At 36.6% G+C, this 15,259-nt stretch overlaps 3 protein-coding genes across 3 annotated transcripts in view; 2 read left to right on the top strand and 1 right to left on the bottom strand.

The window, feature by feature from the left end:
- The window catches only part of LOC138934904 (uncharacterized), a 33,733-nt gene extending 26,346 nt beyond the window's left edge, over window positions 1-7,387 (top strand). The window contains exons 2-6 of the mRNA XM_070299054.1: window positions 5,930-6,221; window positions 6,336-6,890; window positions 7,002-7,067; window positions 7,136-7,228; window positions 7,346-7,387. Of these exons, the coding sequence (XP_070155155.1) occupies window positions 5,930-6,221; window positions 6,336-6,890; window positions 7,002-7,067; window positions 7,136-7,228; window positions 7,346-7,387 (1,048 nt within the window). The remainder of the gene's footprint in view (window positions 1-5,929; window positions 6,222-6,335; window positions 6,891-7,001; window positions 7,068-7,135; window positions 7,229-7,345) is intronic.
- Window positions 7,388-8,085: 698 nt separating this feature from the next.
- Window positions 8,086-9,678, top strand: LOC138934903 (uncharacterized). The gene is made up of 5 exons (XM_070299053.1): window positions 8,086-8,409; window positions 8,599-9,165; window positions 9,327-9,392; window positions 9,478-9,570; window positions 9,637-9,678. Exons 1-5 carry the CDS (start codon window positions 8,086-8,088, stop codon window positions 9,676-9,678), a joined length of 1,092 nt encoding a protein of 363 aa, XP_070155154.1.
- A 2,038-nt stretch (window positions 9,679-11,716) lies between these two features.
- On the bottom strand, window positions 11,717-15,116 carry LOC138934735 (CD151 antigen). Its single transcript, XM_070298765.1, has 6 exons — window positions 14,884-15,116; window positions 14,424-14,642; window positions 13,383-13,565; window positions 12,744-12,956; window positions 11,938-12,145; window positions 11,717-11,804 (listed from the first exon to the last, which is right to left on the bottom strand). The coding sequence occupies exons 1-6, from the start codon at window positions 14,989-14,991 to the stop codon at window positions 11,746-11,748; spliced, it is 990 nt and encodes a 329-aa protein (XP_070154866.1). The 5' UTR covers window positions 14,992-15,116; the 3' UTR covers window positions 11,717-11,745.
- Window positions 15,117-15,259: the final 143 nt, after the last annotated feature.

Below are 15,259 nucleotides of genomic sequence, written 5' to 3'. Positions count from 1 at the left end.
TCTGGAAATTTTGTTCAAATTTTTGGATATTACCTCGTGCGATTATTACGCAAGATTAATTAAAGTATCGTTCCAAAAAATTATACAATAAAAATCTTCTTTTCCAAGAATTTTTAAGCGAAAAGACGGAGTTTATCTCGTTTCGCGTTGTGTTCAAAAATAAAAAAAAAATTTCTTACATAATCATACTACAATCCCGATGTAATACGATACATGGACCCGCGTAACGTTACCGCGTGCGAACCACAATGAGGAAGGAAAAGCAGAAACGCGCGGCGAAATCAATTTGAATCGAACCGGTACATGAGAGCCCTTAATTTTTTTGCGTTTCCCTGGAAACTCGTTTTACAAGGGCAACAAAAAGATCTCTCTCTCTCTCTCTCTCTCTCTCTCTCTCTCTCTCTCTGTCTGTCTGTCTGTCTCTCTCTCTTTCTTTCTAGCTTGAAACCTCGTCGACAAGACGTTGATTACGTTTGACAGCTTCCGCATACATTTCTCTCGGCATTTTTCTCGAATCCAGAATGGTCAAGAAATTCAGCCAAGGTTCTTGAGAAATATTATAACAATGATATAACGATATGATATATAAAAATGCGAATCATCGGAATACATTTCTCTGGAAAAGCTTGTGTTTCGAGCGACTTGATAGCGAGATCGATATCAGTTCATTACCGAGGATGGTTTCGCAAATTATCATAGTCTGTGATGGAATCGCCGACTGACATATGGTGCGCGCGTTGTCGAGGATTGCTTGCGCGAAAGGAACTATAAGATGTTCTATGAAGCGTGAACGCGATAGACACTGTAGGAACCACCGACTTATTCTGTGATTTTTGTCAAGAAATTCTGTATGCTACGTGTGTAGAATATATTTTAGAAACAAACTTCTCTCTCTACCGTAGTTTCTCTATTTGTGATCATTAATGGCAATTGCCTGTCCCCCCGTTAAAAAGCCACCGCCAGCGGTTGTATGCTTTGTGTATTGGATTATGTATTTGTGTGGAGACGTCTTCGGATCAGTTCGATCGAGCGATTGCGACCACGACGGTCATCCGCTACGTCGCAGAGAAAAACTTCGAGGAACGGTCGACTGATCGCATTGGTTGTCGAATAAGATAGGGAACTATTTGCTCGCGTCGAAGAAAAGGAGACGCAAGCCTTTCGCTCCCCGTGTGTCCAAACATCGCTATTGTACACCGAGAAATCTGGCGAGGCGTGCACTGATTCGAGAAAACCAACGGCATCCCGCTTTTCCGGAAGATCACTTGTACCGCGTCGCACAAATCCTGCGACTCCTGCGACTCTTTCGCGACTCATTCTTTTCTATTCTTTCTTGAAGACGACCCGAGAGCTTCGCGAATCTAAATGAAATTACCGACCGTAATCCGAGGGCCGGTGACATCAACGGGGATTTAAAGGCGTATATTTAGATACGCGTTTATGTTTCGTGCTCGGTTTCATTTCAACGGAGAAATTCTTCAAAAAAATGTTTGATTTTTTTGTTGGTTACTTAACACAGCTGACAATTTCGTAAATAAAATAATAAAAAGAACGATGTACGTACATACGTATATGTATTAATTTTTAAATGAATAATTGCTTGTGAGAGTATTATTACGCGCTCTAACTATAATATGCATATATTAATGAAATAAATCTTATTTGCTGATGAATTGTTAAAAAAATTTAATTAATGATAATTTGTTAGAGAATGTATTAATAGCATTATAAATCTACTGGCTTTCTAACTAAAAAATTCTTTTGTGTCATATAATGTCATAATTCACCGAACCTTTCGCGTGTTTTTTTTTTCTTTTATAAAAAAATACCATAAAAGTACCGTTATAGTACATACAATAATTCAAGCTTTAAAACCTTCGCAAAGGTGGTCTATGAGCTCTTTCAATTGCCTAAAAAACGTAAAAAAACACAACCAACTGTAAAAAACATAAGAGCAAATGCGATGCATTGAAAATAGTATGGGGAGAGAAGAAAATGTTTTACAGGAGCAGAAGCAATTTTCTTTTATCTCTCACATATATTTTATAAAGAATATGGGCTTATATGGAATTATCATCGAAATTAACATCAGAAGATATTTTTCCAAGCATTGAAAATTTATATATCATCTTTTAATCGACAATGTTAATTTTTTAATGTCCAATAATATTTTTATCAAAAACATTCATTTTTTTTTTTAGTCGTTTTCTAGTTGTCCGCTCCTCAAGCGCACTCTATTCTTTGTCTAAAGAATGCACGGCCGCGTACGCGTACAAGGGAAAAGGGAAAAACCGTACGATGTAACAAAGGGTCTCTAGGCAGAAGAGGAAAATTTATACGTGTTCCGTGGCGCAACGCGCCACCATCTGCGTGGAATTTCGTCCGGTCCGTCAGTTCGCCGGTTCCCAAGATTTAGGTCAACCGGACAGTTGCAAGAAAGCGAATAGCCGTCTGGGGTTGAACCGGCCGTTTGTCTAATGATCCCCGATTTCTCGGTGAGTTAAGGTGGAAGTCTTTAACATCCGCCGAAGCATCGTAAACGCGATGCGAATCACTTACGCGGCAAGATTGCGTCGTTGATACTACAATGCTAAAATATACTACTTTTTTTTTTTTTTTTTTTTTTCCCAAGAGTAGAGGAAACGTTTGAATCAAACAAATTATTACCGAGCACGTTTTATTAATTTGTAGAGAATACGCCGTGATTAACCAAGAACAACGACGATTATCCTGCGATTTGAGAGGGATGGGAGGGGGGTAAGTAGAAAAAAAAATAAAAAAATAAAACAGATATATATGGACGATGCAACACAGAAGGCACTACGAAGGCGGGAGAGTCTCTCGATGTGTAACACCGGCAGGACATTTATCTCGAGTGTCACTTCATCCAACTTTCACTGACACAATGTCACTCCGTTCGCTCGTTCGATGCCTCTTCCAACCTCCCTCTTTCTCGACCCGCTCTTTCGCGATCGAGGGTTTGTGTCCTGGAAGATCCTCGTAATGGGCTTTCATTCAGGTGACACCGGCTCTCCACCTCGTCATTTGCATCGCTCACGATTAATCTTTCTACCGGACCGTTCATTCGCAGTCCGCGCGAACGGACCCTGAGATCCATTATCGCCGTTGTGTCGACACAACAGAAATCAATGAGAGTTCCTAAGGATCGCACGACACACAAAACGGCACCATGTTGAGCCTAACGATCTTCGAAGAACGTGTCCGATATTCGTACGAATTGCAGTGCCTCTCTCGCAATGCTACTGTTATTCGTTATATTGACATTATTTGCGGGAGGATATTGAAAATATGATTCGATTCTTAAAATATAAATATTATAATAAATGCATAACATTGATTGAAATAACCGCAGTGCTAAACTAAATCCAATTTTACTTATTACTATATAAGCAACTGTAATTATTCCATTTTTGCAAAAATAAAAACATCGCTTTTTTTAATTATTATATAATTAGATACGAATACATGAGCTACGAGAGATATTTTTTCTTGGAATCTCTTCTTAAGAGATGTTTATTAATATTATTTTCTTCTTTAAATTATATTTTTTAAATTATTTTTTTGACATTTTATTTTGACGCTTTAATTTTCAACACTTATCGCATTATCATACTCAACAGTGTTAAAAATATGGAATCTTGATGACTAAGCGTTTTTTAGAGGATGCGTCGAAAGATTCAATTTTCATGCGTGTCTTAACAATTTTGTATCACAAAAGAATTGCCATAATACATCAAGAGCTTCGGACATAATGGCGATCTGTAACATCTATATCGGACGTAGGAACTTAAGTGTCGTTCTTCGTTGGCGGTAAATTTCAGAAAAGGGTTTCGGCGAGAAAGTAAGAAATTTTCAGCGTAACGAATTGTCTAACGCGTGTCGGACTATACCGCTGGTTATGATCTCGCAAAAGTAGCACAATATCCTGACTGCGTCCACCTCTTCATGAGAACGAACGATACATCATTGCAAAGTGCCCGCGACTAAACGACGTCGCATTTGACAATCTGAGAAAGATCATTGTGCTTTCACACGCACTAACGCGGCTTCCCGACAAAGATATCACGAGAAAAAATACAATATTTCACATCTGAGGGAGCTTTCGTTTCAGTCCGTTATCGAGTCAAGTTTCTTCTTTAAATTTGTCAATGTGCGATCCGATTATGTGATTCTGCATCGAATTCTGCATAAGTTATTTTTGCATTAAGTTATACAAGCTTTATAATACAATATATAAAGATATAAAACTTCATATATAAATGTCCTATCTCTTTATATTGGCGAAACGAAAGATTTCCTCGAGCTATCGTGCATACGGTATGGAAAAAATTAATCAGCAGGCAGACAGATATTCTCCACATTGACGAAATGTCAATGTCCGCCTGATCCTTTGTGAATTTTTGATCCGGACACGTTTTATAGCGGTTTACATAATTTTTCCACGCAAAAAAGGAAAGCTGGGTTGGGATCAATGGGAACGAGGGAGGAATCGCGGAGACGAACGGAGAGAGTATGGGCAAAGGGGACCTTCGGTCCTGCAAAATATCAAAGGCTCAGTAGGGAAATTGAAAGGCTTTGTATGGAAATAAGAATGTATCGAATGCCCCCGGAACAGCCACTCATCCAGGGACAAGATTTTCGAATCTTACATTTAAACGCTTCGTCGCAAGAGATCGGGAGAAAAGAGGAGGCGGGGGGAGGGGGGGGGAGAGGGCGCAAGATTTCTTATTTATTTTACCAGGAATGTAATGTCGACGATATCGCGCAATCTCGCTATCGTATTATTTCTGATAAAATGTTCAAGCATCAAATTAAAATCGAATCTATTTTTTCTTTGCATTAGCAGAAAATCTTTAAATAATGCAAGCTGCATTTAGAAATTAATGATATAATAATTCAACGTTTATGGAGAAATTATGTAAAAATGTTTGTAATCTTTTTATGGGAAAATCTGTGATACATTAAAGAATGTAAAGAAGAATTATTTCAATCAATAAATAATATTTACAAGTTATAAATAATGAATCGTATAATTATGCATATATATTTGATATTAGTTTCTTGCGTGATAACATTTATCGTCAATAGCATTACTATCTATTTGACAATGCTAGCTATGGGAAATGTTTCAAACTGAGAAGAAACTGGCAAGCTCAGCCATCTCAATAGTCGATATAATAGTAGCATGCTTATGGTAACCTTCGAAGAAAAAAAATATATGATAACTTGCCGGCTTTGCTCTCTCTCTTTACTATTGAAGGAAAAATCTATGAACCACGCAATCTGTATAGTCCTTTAGCAATTTTATTTATAAGACATTATAACGGTTCACGTGTGTTGCAAAACATTACAATTAATAATTTGTTTAAAAATAAAATATTTTATAAAAATTAATTTTATATTGTATATTTTTATTAAATAAGTTTCTTTGCGAGATAATTATGTTGTTTTGGTTTATCGATCCTGATGTAATAATAATGACTATGCAATAATAATGAATAGTATAAATATACAATTTATTATAATAGGAAAAGAACTGATTTATAAAAAAGCGTGCCTCATCTTCTTTCAAACTATTATTTAAGTAGAGAAATGTGGCTAATAGTGTACAACTGTAATTATCAGCACGCGAGGGTGGAAAAATAAATACCTTACGAATAGTCTTATACAAACCGCGATACAGTTTACGGGCACGTTCAATCGCAGCTAAGCTGATTTTTTTTCGAACAACGTATTCAATACTTAAAGCATAACATCTTTTGAGTTATAATGAACATCAACCATTAACGCGCGCGTTTACGTAAGCGTAAGAAAACATTACAGGAAGAAAAAAAGAAGCAAAATTTATCTCGAAAAGCATGTGCGCTTTGAAACGACGCGTATTGAGAAAAAATTTCAAATCTTATAGACGATGCGCGGAACGCATGAAGCCATTTCTATTGTCGTTCAAATTGTGCGGAATGTTCGCCAATAAAATCACAGAGGGTCGATTGAAACGTTGTTCTAGGCCATTTTACATTATTTGCGTCTTCTGGATAAGCGTCTACGTTTCGTACACGTGCTTCTTGTTAAGTAATTTTCTGAGATTAGCCCATATTCAACTAAGAACGACGATAGACTTGATCAAACATATAATAGGATATACAAGTCTTAGCGTGAACGTCTTAGCTGCTTACTCTTCGCAAAATCACTTCGGCAAGGTGAGAGGAGGATAAGAAAGCGAAAAAGCGCCCTACACCCTCTAAATTACCTGCGTTCCCCCGTACACTTCGCGAGCCCTCTAACATTTTCTCCGATATAAATTTTCGCCGTAGCTTTTCGATCGACTGGATAGTTACGACCGCGAAGCTGCACGAATAAAAAACGAAAGAAGGGACAATTTATGGATACCCAGAATTGCAATGCTTTTAGTTACCGTCGTTAACCTGTTGCTTATGAGCGTGATAATGCACGAGAGATCGACGGATATCGCATTATTCGCGACGATTTCGGATATTTGCGCGATATGCATGCACATTTACGGCACTTTTGAGAAATCTCTGCTCTTGTATCTGATACTGATACGTTTCAAACATTTGAACGAGAAGATCGTGCCGAAAGTATCGTGGAACAGAAAACGACACGGACCAAATACGATCGAGATCTCGAATATGCAAATTATGCACTCGATGCTTTACGATGCCCAGCGAGCTTTCAGTGATATATACAGAAATCCTCTACTGCTATGGTTTGCGAATCTTATGATACACGTTCTTGGAAATGTACAGATCTTCCGATACAAGAAGCCATTGATATCTTGCGCTTTCGTCCTTCCCTCGTTTATGCAAATGTTGACTCTGTGCACAATTTGCCACTACACAGCGGAGGAGGTATACGAAAAATTAAATCTCTATTTTATCTATTGTACGAAACTCATTGCATTTACACAAATAATTTTATTTTATTTATAAAATCCATTTTTTGTGATGTAAATAATTTAGGCAAATAAAATCGGTTGTATCATAAACGGAGGTATGACTGCGCTTGTAAACTCAGGACATACGATGGTAATTGCGATTATCTAATAAAGAATAATCTTATTTTCCGTATCTAATTGTAAATTATTTCATTTTAGAAAAAGATTGAAATCTTGACGTATCTCTTGAATACTCGTGTGTCTTTTGACGCGGCGGGATATTTTACAATTAATTTACCTTTATTTCAATCTGTAAGTACCTTCCTATTTTATACAGATTATTGTTACTCTCGCGCATGCAAAAGATAATTATAAAAGAAATATTTAGTGCGTTTCCGTTGTTTTTTTAAAATAAATTTTTATTTCTAGATTATTGCGACAATAACTACTTACTTCATGATATTAATATAATCTTTCTACTACAATATTTACACGTTTTCGTAAGACAAGCAAATAATTATGTAAGAAAAAAAGATTAATAAAATTTAATAATAAATAATTATTTTCTAATAAAGAGAATTATTGAGTGTACATCGTGATAAATATATAAATACCCGCAACTTGATTAATTCGCAATATAATTAATGATGATCTCTATGTCACCAATAGTATGGAACAAGCGCGTAACGTAGGTTTATATGCATATAATAAATCATGAATCTTTATTGATTTTTGTATGTCTACACGACCGTTACGTGATTCAATATAGGACGCAATCATAGCACGTATCTTCAGATAAATACATGTTTCACTTTTATTAACTGATGTGTCGCAAATGGATTCACGATGCTATATGCGTGATTTGACATTTATCGATGACGCGACTATGTCGATTTTATCGCTATTTTAATCTCTATCTTCTGTCACACAAGTCAGCTGCATCGGAAAATATTCGTATGCGTTAAAAAAAAAGAAACCATAATTTAATAGCAATATAAAGACAGATAAAAATCGAAGGCAATAATTTACGTAAGCCTCATTTATATAGAAGTCACATGGTATCTCTGATAATCGTTACGGTGTTATACGAATCGTTTAGCTTCGCACTATATAGTCGTTAAAAATAACTTATCAAAAGCTGTTCGTCAAGTCAGTCCGTCGAGAATACCATGTCAAAAACGATATCAATGTTACAGACGCCTTTTGAAAACCTAAAGCTTATGGTAATGGTCAATAGAATAATGGGTTTACTTTCGTGTAAATTAGTAAATGGTCGATTGAAACGAAGCGCCTGGAACCGTTTTTATTGTGGATTATGGATATTAATTCATTGCGCGAACTTGGGGGTATACTATTATGATATGTACATTGAATTTCTTAAAAAAGAAACTATAAAGATGGTAATTTTTAACATCGTGCGGTTTACTGTCTTTATCGCTTCGTTAATTCCTTACAATTATGTGGCGGCCTTTCTCGACCAAGAATTTATTAAGGTAAATAACCGTAGAGTAATATATACATATATTTATATACAATAGTAAAAATATAATATTAAAAATATGTATATACATATATTCATTAAACGTAATTAATTTGTAAAGTTTGAAAAAAATTAATGAGATGCGCGTGTGCGAAGATTCAAATACATTGCTTATTACATCGCATCCGATAATTTTTTTCAGTTTTCCGACAAACTGGAAACGTATGATGACAAGGCAAGAGTATTAGGATATGAAAGGAAGGATAAACACAAATTTATATGGTTATTTTTCGTATTAGTAACGATCAATCAGATTAGAAAGATATACGACTGCATTGATGACAAGATACCGGAAGGAACGACGGCAATAGTAAAAATAATAATCGACGAAGTCGTTCCATGTGTCATAGGCACTTATTGCGTCTTTGTAACCGGCACATTTCTGGATTTGATAGGCCAACGTTTCCGTCATCTGAACGAAACGATAATACCTCATGTTTCGCAGTTACCGATTACCGGATCGCCGGGCGAAATCACGGTTTACGACGTGCGCCATTTGCACGGCATGCTCCTCGATAGTGCGGATCGGATAAATAGGTTGTACGGGATAGCCGTCTTCTTCACCTCCTTATCTATATTGCTAGAATTCGTCGAACATACATATTCATTGGCAACAAAAGGCATAGATAGCTATGACATCATAACTATGTGGGACATATTCTTTCAAACCGTTTACTTGTACGGAATGTATCACTTTGTGACTTACGAAGTAAATATAGAAAACTTTGCTGTAAAATATTATTTTTTCACGATTATTTCTTTAACATGTTTATTATAATTATTTGACATTTTCTTGAAAGTAGAATATACCAATGGATCTAAATTGTTAAGAAAAAAAAAATCTCGAGTACAATATTATTATTATTTCAGGCAAATCGCGTTGAAGATCGTGTATTAAAGTATGGGCTATCCTTTCGAAAGAAAAAATGCTGCATGGTAAACGTTAGGTTTTCTTTACCTTCTTCCTCCTGCTTCGCAACAAAATTATAAATTATTTAACAAAAGTTATTATTTGTTTCAGGACGAAATTGAAATGATGTTATATTTTTATCATAGGAGATATACCTTCACAGCCGCAGAATTCTTCGTATTAGATTTACCTATATTATTCTCGGTAAGATCAATCTATATATTCCTCTTGTACCATTATTGAAATATAAATGTTTACTGTGTGTTTCAGATGTTTTCTACTATTGTAACATTTATAACGATATTAGTATAAATCTCTTGTAATGAGCTAAAGATTCATCGGAAAAGATAATGTTCTCGAAAAAAAAAAAGTTTTACATAGAAACATATCATAAATCGTATTTCATAATTAATAAAACAATCATAATAAATATAAAACATTTCATAAATAATAAAACAGAGCTTAACTTTAATGAAAGAGGGCAGCAAGGATTCCGTTTATTATAAAACTTCAAATATAAAATCCAATAACAATAACATTATATCCGATATATATTTACAACTCATACGCGTAACTAATTTACTCGTATGAATATACGAGTAAGTGAAAGCAAACACATAAGAGATAATAGATAAAAATAAGACACTGAATAAAAAAAGCTATTATTACGTACTTCGCTATTTTTTTCTATGTATATTTGACTTTAAATTAAATGTAAACGATATCCATTAAATCGTTTGCACGATTGATGAAACCTATGTTTTTTTTTTTAATTTTAAATGGTTTGATAAAATATATTAATGTATCAATTAAAAGAAGCAAGAAAGTGCGTCAACGAGTACCCTCGTTTTACCACATCATATCCGTTTCCGGATTGGCACGCGCTAGAGGATTCAAACATAAGCTTTTTAGAACTTGTACAGCCTCCTCCCCATCATCTTTAGCATACAGAGTCGTCCGTTTCGCGCTTCCAAGTTTAATCGATTTTCTGCCAAAAGTATCTACCAGCGAACTTACTTTAATTCCGTGCCTCTTGGATCTAATCGTTCTCTTGAAAGAATTCTTCGAAGACAATGATCCTTTCGTCGCGGTAAACGATGAGCGACGACGCCTCCGTCTGGATCTCTCGCCATCGTTAACAGCATCCGGATAAACCATCGACTTGATTGCCGATCTTGTAACATTGCGATCGTCTCTAGAATGTATCGTCGCGCGATTCGGTTGCGGCGCTTTCCGTTTTTGAGTTCGACGTCGCAGGTTCGGAACAGTGCGAGGACTCTTGTAAACAGACGTCACAGTCCTTGCGATCCGCAGAGGATCCAGAAGCTCGTGATCGTGCCAGGAAGCTACAACGGGTAAGCCGCAGGCGTTGTGCATACCTACCAACGGCACACCGATGCTTCGATGTCCTTTTACCTCGAAGAGAGATCGATATCTAGGATCGGGGCCACGCAGACTATGTCGAGTGTTTTGCTCGTACGCCGATATCTTTTGACCAACATGACCCTCCGCTACTTGCAACGCATCCGTGTCTTGCATCACTCTTCCATCTTTCGTACACGCCGTTATCATTACCGTATTTCCCAAAGATTCACGCTTACAACTCGAAGGCTGGCGATCGTAACTCGAGCTGAATCTCCTGCGTGAACTCCTGTGAAAATATTCATCTACGTCGGATCCGTCCTGCGATCTTTGATCTTCCGTCTTACTAAAATATCGAAAATTCTCTTCAGAATTCTTGTTCGGATGAGCGCAGCAGCAGCCACGTGGATCGCGTTGACTGTTGCAAAAGTGGCAGAGTGATCTCTTGCGACCATTATCGACTTCCATTTGCGCGGCGATGCGTGTAATCTGCGACGCTGCCCGATGATTCAAGTTACTGGCTGTAGGAATTATTTTCTTCGACGCCATATAAACGCTCTTTTCAGGTTCGGAGACTAAAGTCTCGAATTGCGATTGAGGTGCCACGGATCGTCGCAACGTACCGATGTTATGCGCGATCGATGCTTGATAATCTTTAATGGGGATGCTTCTGACTGTACCGCCACCTTGAGGTCTTTTAATCTTAATCAGCTTGTTATCGTTACTATTTTTATAGACATTATCATTGACGATTTGTAAAGGCGGCGCGTTTTGTGAGAATCTCTCAAGATACTCCTGAGGACGATTATCGATTATAACGTCGACCGCCCGTTCCTCGTACGTTTCATCGCTCCGTAATAAATCCTCGGAATACTTGGAAGGATTTTTCCATTCCTCGATTATACTCTTTTTATTCGATGCTAATACATTATATTTAGTATCACCGCATGTGGTTTCTCGGTTATTCGAGTCCTTAACGTCAATCGCTGTCCGTCCTTGACTGCCCTCCAGCCATCTTCATGATTTGGCATCAAACGTCGTCCCGGCCGTATGCATCCTGTTCTCGATACCTATACCTATAATTCATATAATTTGAACATGGTGAAAAAAAATATGCAATCAATAATAGAAATTAGAAATATATAAAGGCGTATAAAATATAATTGTACGATTTAAAATTGTAGATATAAGATAAAAAAATTCTCTTACTAAAATCGTGATCGCTCTCGGTGAATGGACTTAAAGTCTGCGTGGAGGTAAATGTCGACGCCTGCGATTTGCTTCTCCTGTTTCCTCGCGAGCAAGCGAGAAGTATACTGAGGAGCGCCATTACTTCGACAAGCATAACAGCTAATACAATAGCCAGCAGGATCAATGCTTGATCTTCCATCCACTTCTCGATATGTTCAAGACAACCCTGAATGTAGAACGAAGAAATTATAAAAAATATTGTTGCGTACAAAAATATGACTGCAAGAATGAAATATCACCCGTATTTAGATAAATTCGCTCACAATCTTGGTCTTCCCCTATGAAAATCTTGCCAGACAAGACAAAAGCCAGTATATGATTCTCTAAAATTCGGGCACGAGGACATGCCGGCTTTATCACAAATTTTCTAACGAAGCGCGAAAAATTTATGCACAAGATACGATGCTGAGGCGAATCGATAGTTCTCGAAATAGAAATGAAAATTTGCATTTCTCTCGAAACATTAGGTATCTCGCGCGAGATACGCGATTTTATTTTTTTATTAAAATAAAATAGCTTTCCAACTTTGTCTCTTAAATTGGAGTTGCGTAAAAAAAAATAAGCAGCGCAACACGTTCTGCAAATCATGCTTCTATCGGCATTCTATGTCGATATTCTATATTTAACGCATTTGTCCCCGTTTGTTATATGCGGGTCTCCGCGTTTTATCTTTAATAAGTACCGAAAGTGCCGTCTCGCATGCGTTCGCACGGCGAAAGGAAAAGAGAAAAGGGGAGCAATAACTTCCTGATTATCGCGCATACCACGATGTGTCGGGCGTATTGATGTTCGGCAGGGTTCAGAGTCTGGCAGAGAGTGAGATTGGCAGGCTCAGGGTTGAGGAAAGAGTCCGTCTCATTGGCATTATTCAGGGTGCAACAACTGAGAGGTACTACTAATTCTCTTCGGCCGACTTCCTGCAGCCGCCACCACGACGTGCCGTAATTGCTACTTCCGTTTATGCCGCAACAGGCGAACTGTAATCGTCACAACGATAGCAACGCGTATCTCTTTTTGTTACAATGAATACAATAGCTAATCATCCGAGTAATATACATTTACGATGGGAATGTACAATGATATACTGACACAATATCGCTTTTATCTATTTTACAATCATGGCTATAAAATATATAAAACATAAGGAGTTGTGTAAAAAAGAAACATTGAATATAACATATAAATAAAGAAAATCAAATAAATAGGTTCAATATTTTTCTTACAATTTTAATTTTTATTATTTATCGATTTAAATATTTAAAAAAATTTTATACATATACGAATTAATGTGTCAAGAAATAAATCTTTTTGCAACATTTAAGTAGTAATGACAACGAGATCTTTCGAATCTATATTTTTTGATTTTTATATAAATTTAAAAGATGATATATAAACTTTCTTACCGTCGTTTGTGCAAGATCAAGGGCCGCCGTGAATTGTTCGCGTCCAGGAACAGAGTAACTGCGTTGCAAGGCGCGTATCAGACGCGCCGGTCTTACATCGATCCCCAATATGTGAGGCCAAAAAACAGCGATAATACATACGGTACATTCACCGAGGAGCAACAAGATTATCGTCACGAGATACTGAAAGATGCAAAAGCGAAAGATCAACCACCTACATTGAAACACCCATCATGAAATACCTTGTTACAATGTACGATTATATTCAAGAACGATATTCTTTCACGCATATATAATATATCTGTCTAATTTATATTAATTTAATAACCATAATATATATATATATATTTTCTACATATATTTTTTATTCAATGTTCTCTGCCGCTTGCGTATAAATAAATATTGGAAACGGCTAAGCAATTTTTTATTTTCAGGAAAAACAGCATTATCGAGGTATTATTTATTCCCTCGACGAGAGCTAACTCATATTCGCTCGTCCATGAGCAAATAATTAATGTTTTTACGCGGTGCTCGGACGCGCCCTCCTTTTATTTACGCGCGTGTCTGCATAAGAGCAGATCCGTTTCCGGGCAACGACGCGTGACTGATTCCAAAGTAGGGAATCTAGTTTCAGATAGGCTTGATGAATAATACACCGTAGTGAATTCGCAACGAAATGTTACAAATAAAATAGATTTTGATTGCGTGATCAACATATCTCGATTTTAATTCAAACGAATTTTTCCTTCATATAAATAAGCGAAGACCCTTACAATTACAATTCATTCTATATATTTTACTGATTTACGCTGTTAAAATTATCATTATAAAAAAAAAACACTTGTAGCAAATAACTATGTTAGATCTCTGATACGTTGTAGAGATAAATTTTTGATGTTATATGCGTTAAATATTGAATATTATTGAATAAAATAGAAGAATACACTGGCGCGCCAAGATATAAAATATTATTAAACGCGTGTATAAAATTATAAAATTGTTAAATTTAAAAAATATTATATAGAGATCTTTCTCTCTTACGAAGATTGTGATGCAGCGATTAAAGAGACAAGCTGCCCAGCATCCGAGAAGCCCGGTGATGGCGATGAGAAATCCTAGTGCAACTATAGCAAAAGCCAGATAATAAAAGAGTGGTTGTTCGGGACGAATGTCACCAGGTCCTAGTAAACGTGACAATAAAATCCGTTCATTATCGGCTAATAATAATCCACCTAATGACATCAATGCAAAACCTGAAATCTGAAGAAAAGAATGGGATCGAATATTTATAAAAATTTTATTGACTTGTGATAATTAATTTACATTAATCATTTTACACGAGATATATATCGAACCAATTCGCGTCACGTCAGCTAATATATTATTTCATATACGTATCTATTTACACTTAAATGTCAATATTTTATTATCGATAAAGATTTATTAAAAACAGATATAAAATAAGATTCCATATTCGAGAAATAAATAATTGACGGCTCACCAAGAAAATTATATTTGAACAGCAAACGAAGGCGCGCGATATAGCTAATCTCCCAGTTTCCATTGTTGTCCGATGAGTTCGTCTTAATAAACAATTATCGATTTGCATTTTTTGGTCACATAAAATTTCCACGGTCACGCTCTGCGCACCGCATAAAAATTCGACTCGCGCTATTGTGTCATTTGACAATTCGCTACGCGTTGAAATCCAGTCTTCTTCCGAATCGGATCTGATCGCGTACGTTCGCGGACTGAAAACCCCCTCGTATACGGTGGATAGACTTCGCCGTACAGTCTACAGGCGCGCTTGCGTGCCCTCGTGTGCGACCGACCGAACGGAAGCGGAAGGAAGTGGAAAGGTGTGGATGGAGAAGAAA

The sequence above is a fragment of the Polyergus mexicanus genome, unplaced genomic scaffold (genome assembly GCF_030449975.1).
Source record: "Polyergus mexicanus isolate NDT 795.1 unplaced genomic scaffold, iyPolMexi1.0 SCAF_7, whole genome shotgun sequence".
NCBI classification, from domain to species: domain Eukaryota; kingdom Metazoa; phylum Arthropoda; class Insecta; order Hymenoptera; family Formicidae; genus Polyergus; species Polyergus mexicanus.
Note: the sequence above shows the minus strand (reverse complement) of the source record. Positions and strands in the feature narration are given on the sequence as shown.

Coding starts and splice junctions, on each gene's coding strand:
- LOC138934903 (XM_070299053.1), top strand. CDS start 8,086: ATGTCAAAAACGATATCAATGTTACAGACGCCTTTTGAAAACCTAAAG. Junction 8,410..8,598: donor TCGACCAAGAATTTATTAAG/GTAAATAACCGT, acceptor AATTTTTTTCAG/TTTTCCGACAAACTGGAAAC. Junction 9,166..9,326: donor ATCACTTTGTGACTTACGAA/GTAAATATAGAA, acceptor TTATTATTTCAG/GCAAATCGCGTTGAAGATCG.
- LOC138934735 (XM_070298765.1), bottom strand. CDS start 14,991: ATGCAAATCGATAATTGTTTATTAAGACGAACTCATCGGACAACAATG. Junction 14,643..14,883: donor GTTCAAATATAATTTTCTTG/GTGAGCCGTCAA, acceptor TCTTTTCTTCAG/ATTTCAGGTTTTGCATTGAT. Junction 11,805..11,937: donor CGAGAGCGATCACGATTTTA/GTAAGAGAATTT, acceptor TATGAATTATAG/GTATAGGTATCGAGAACAGG.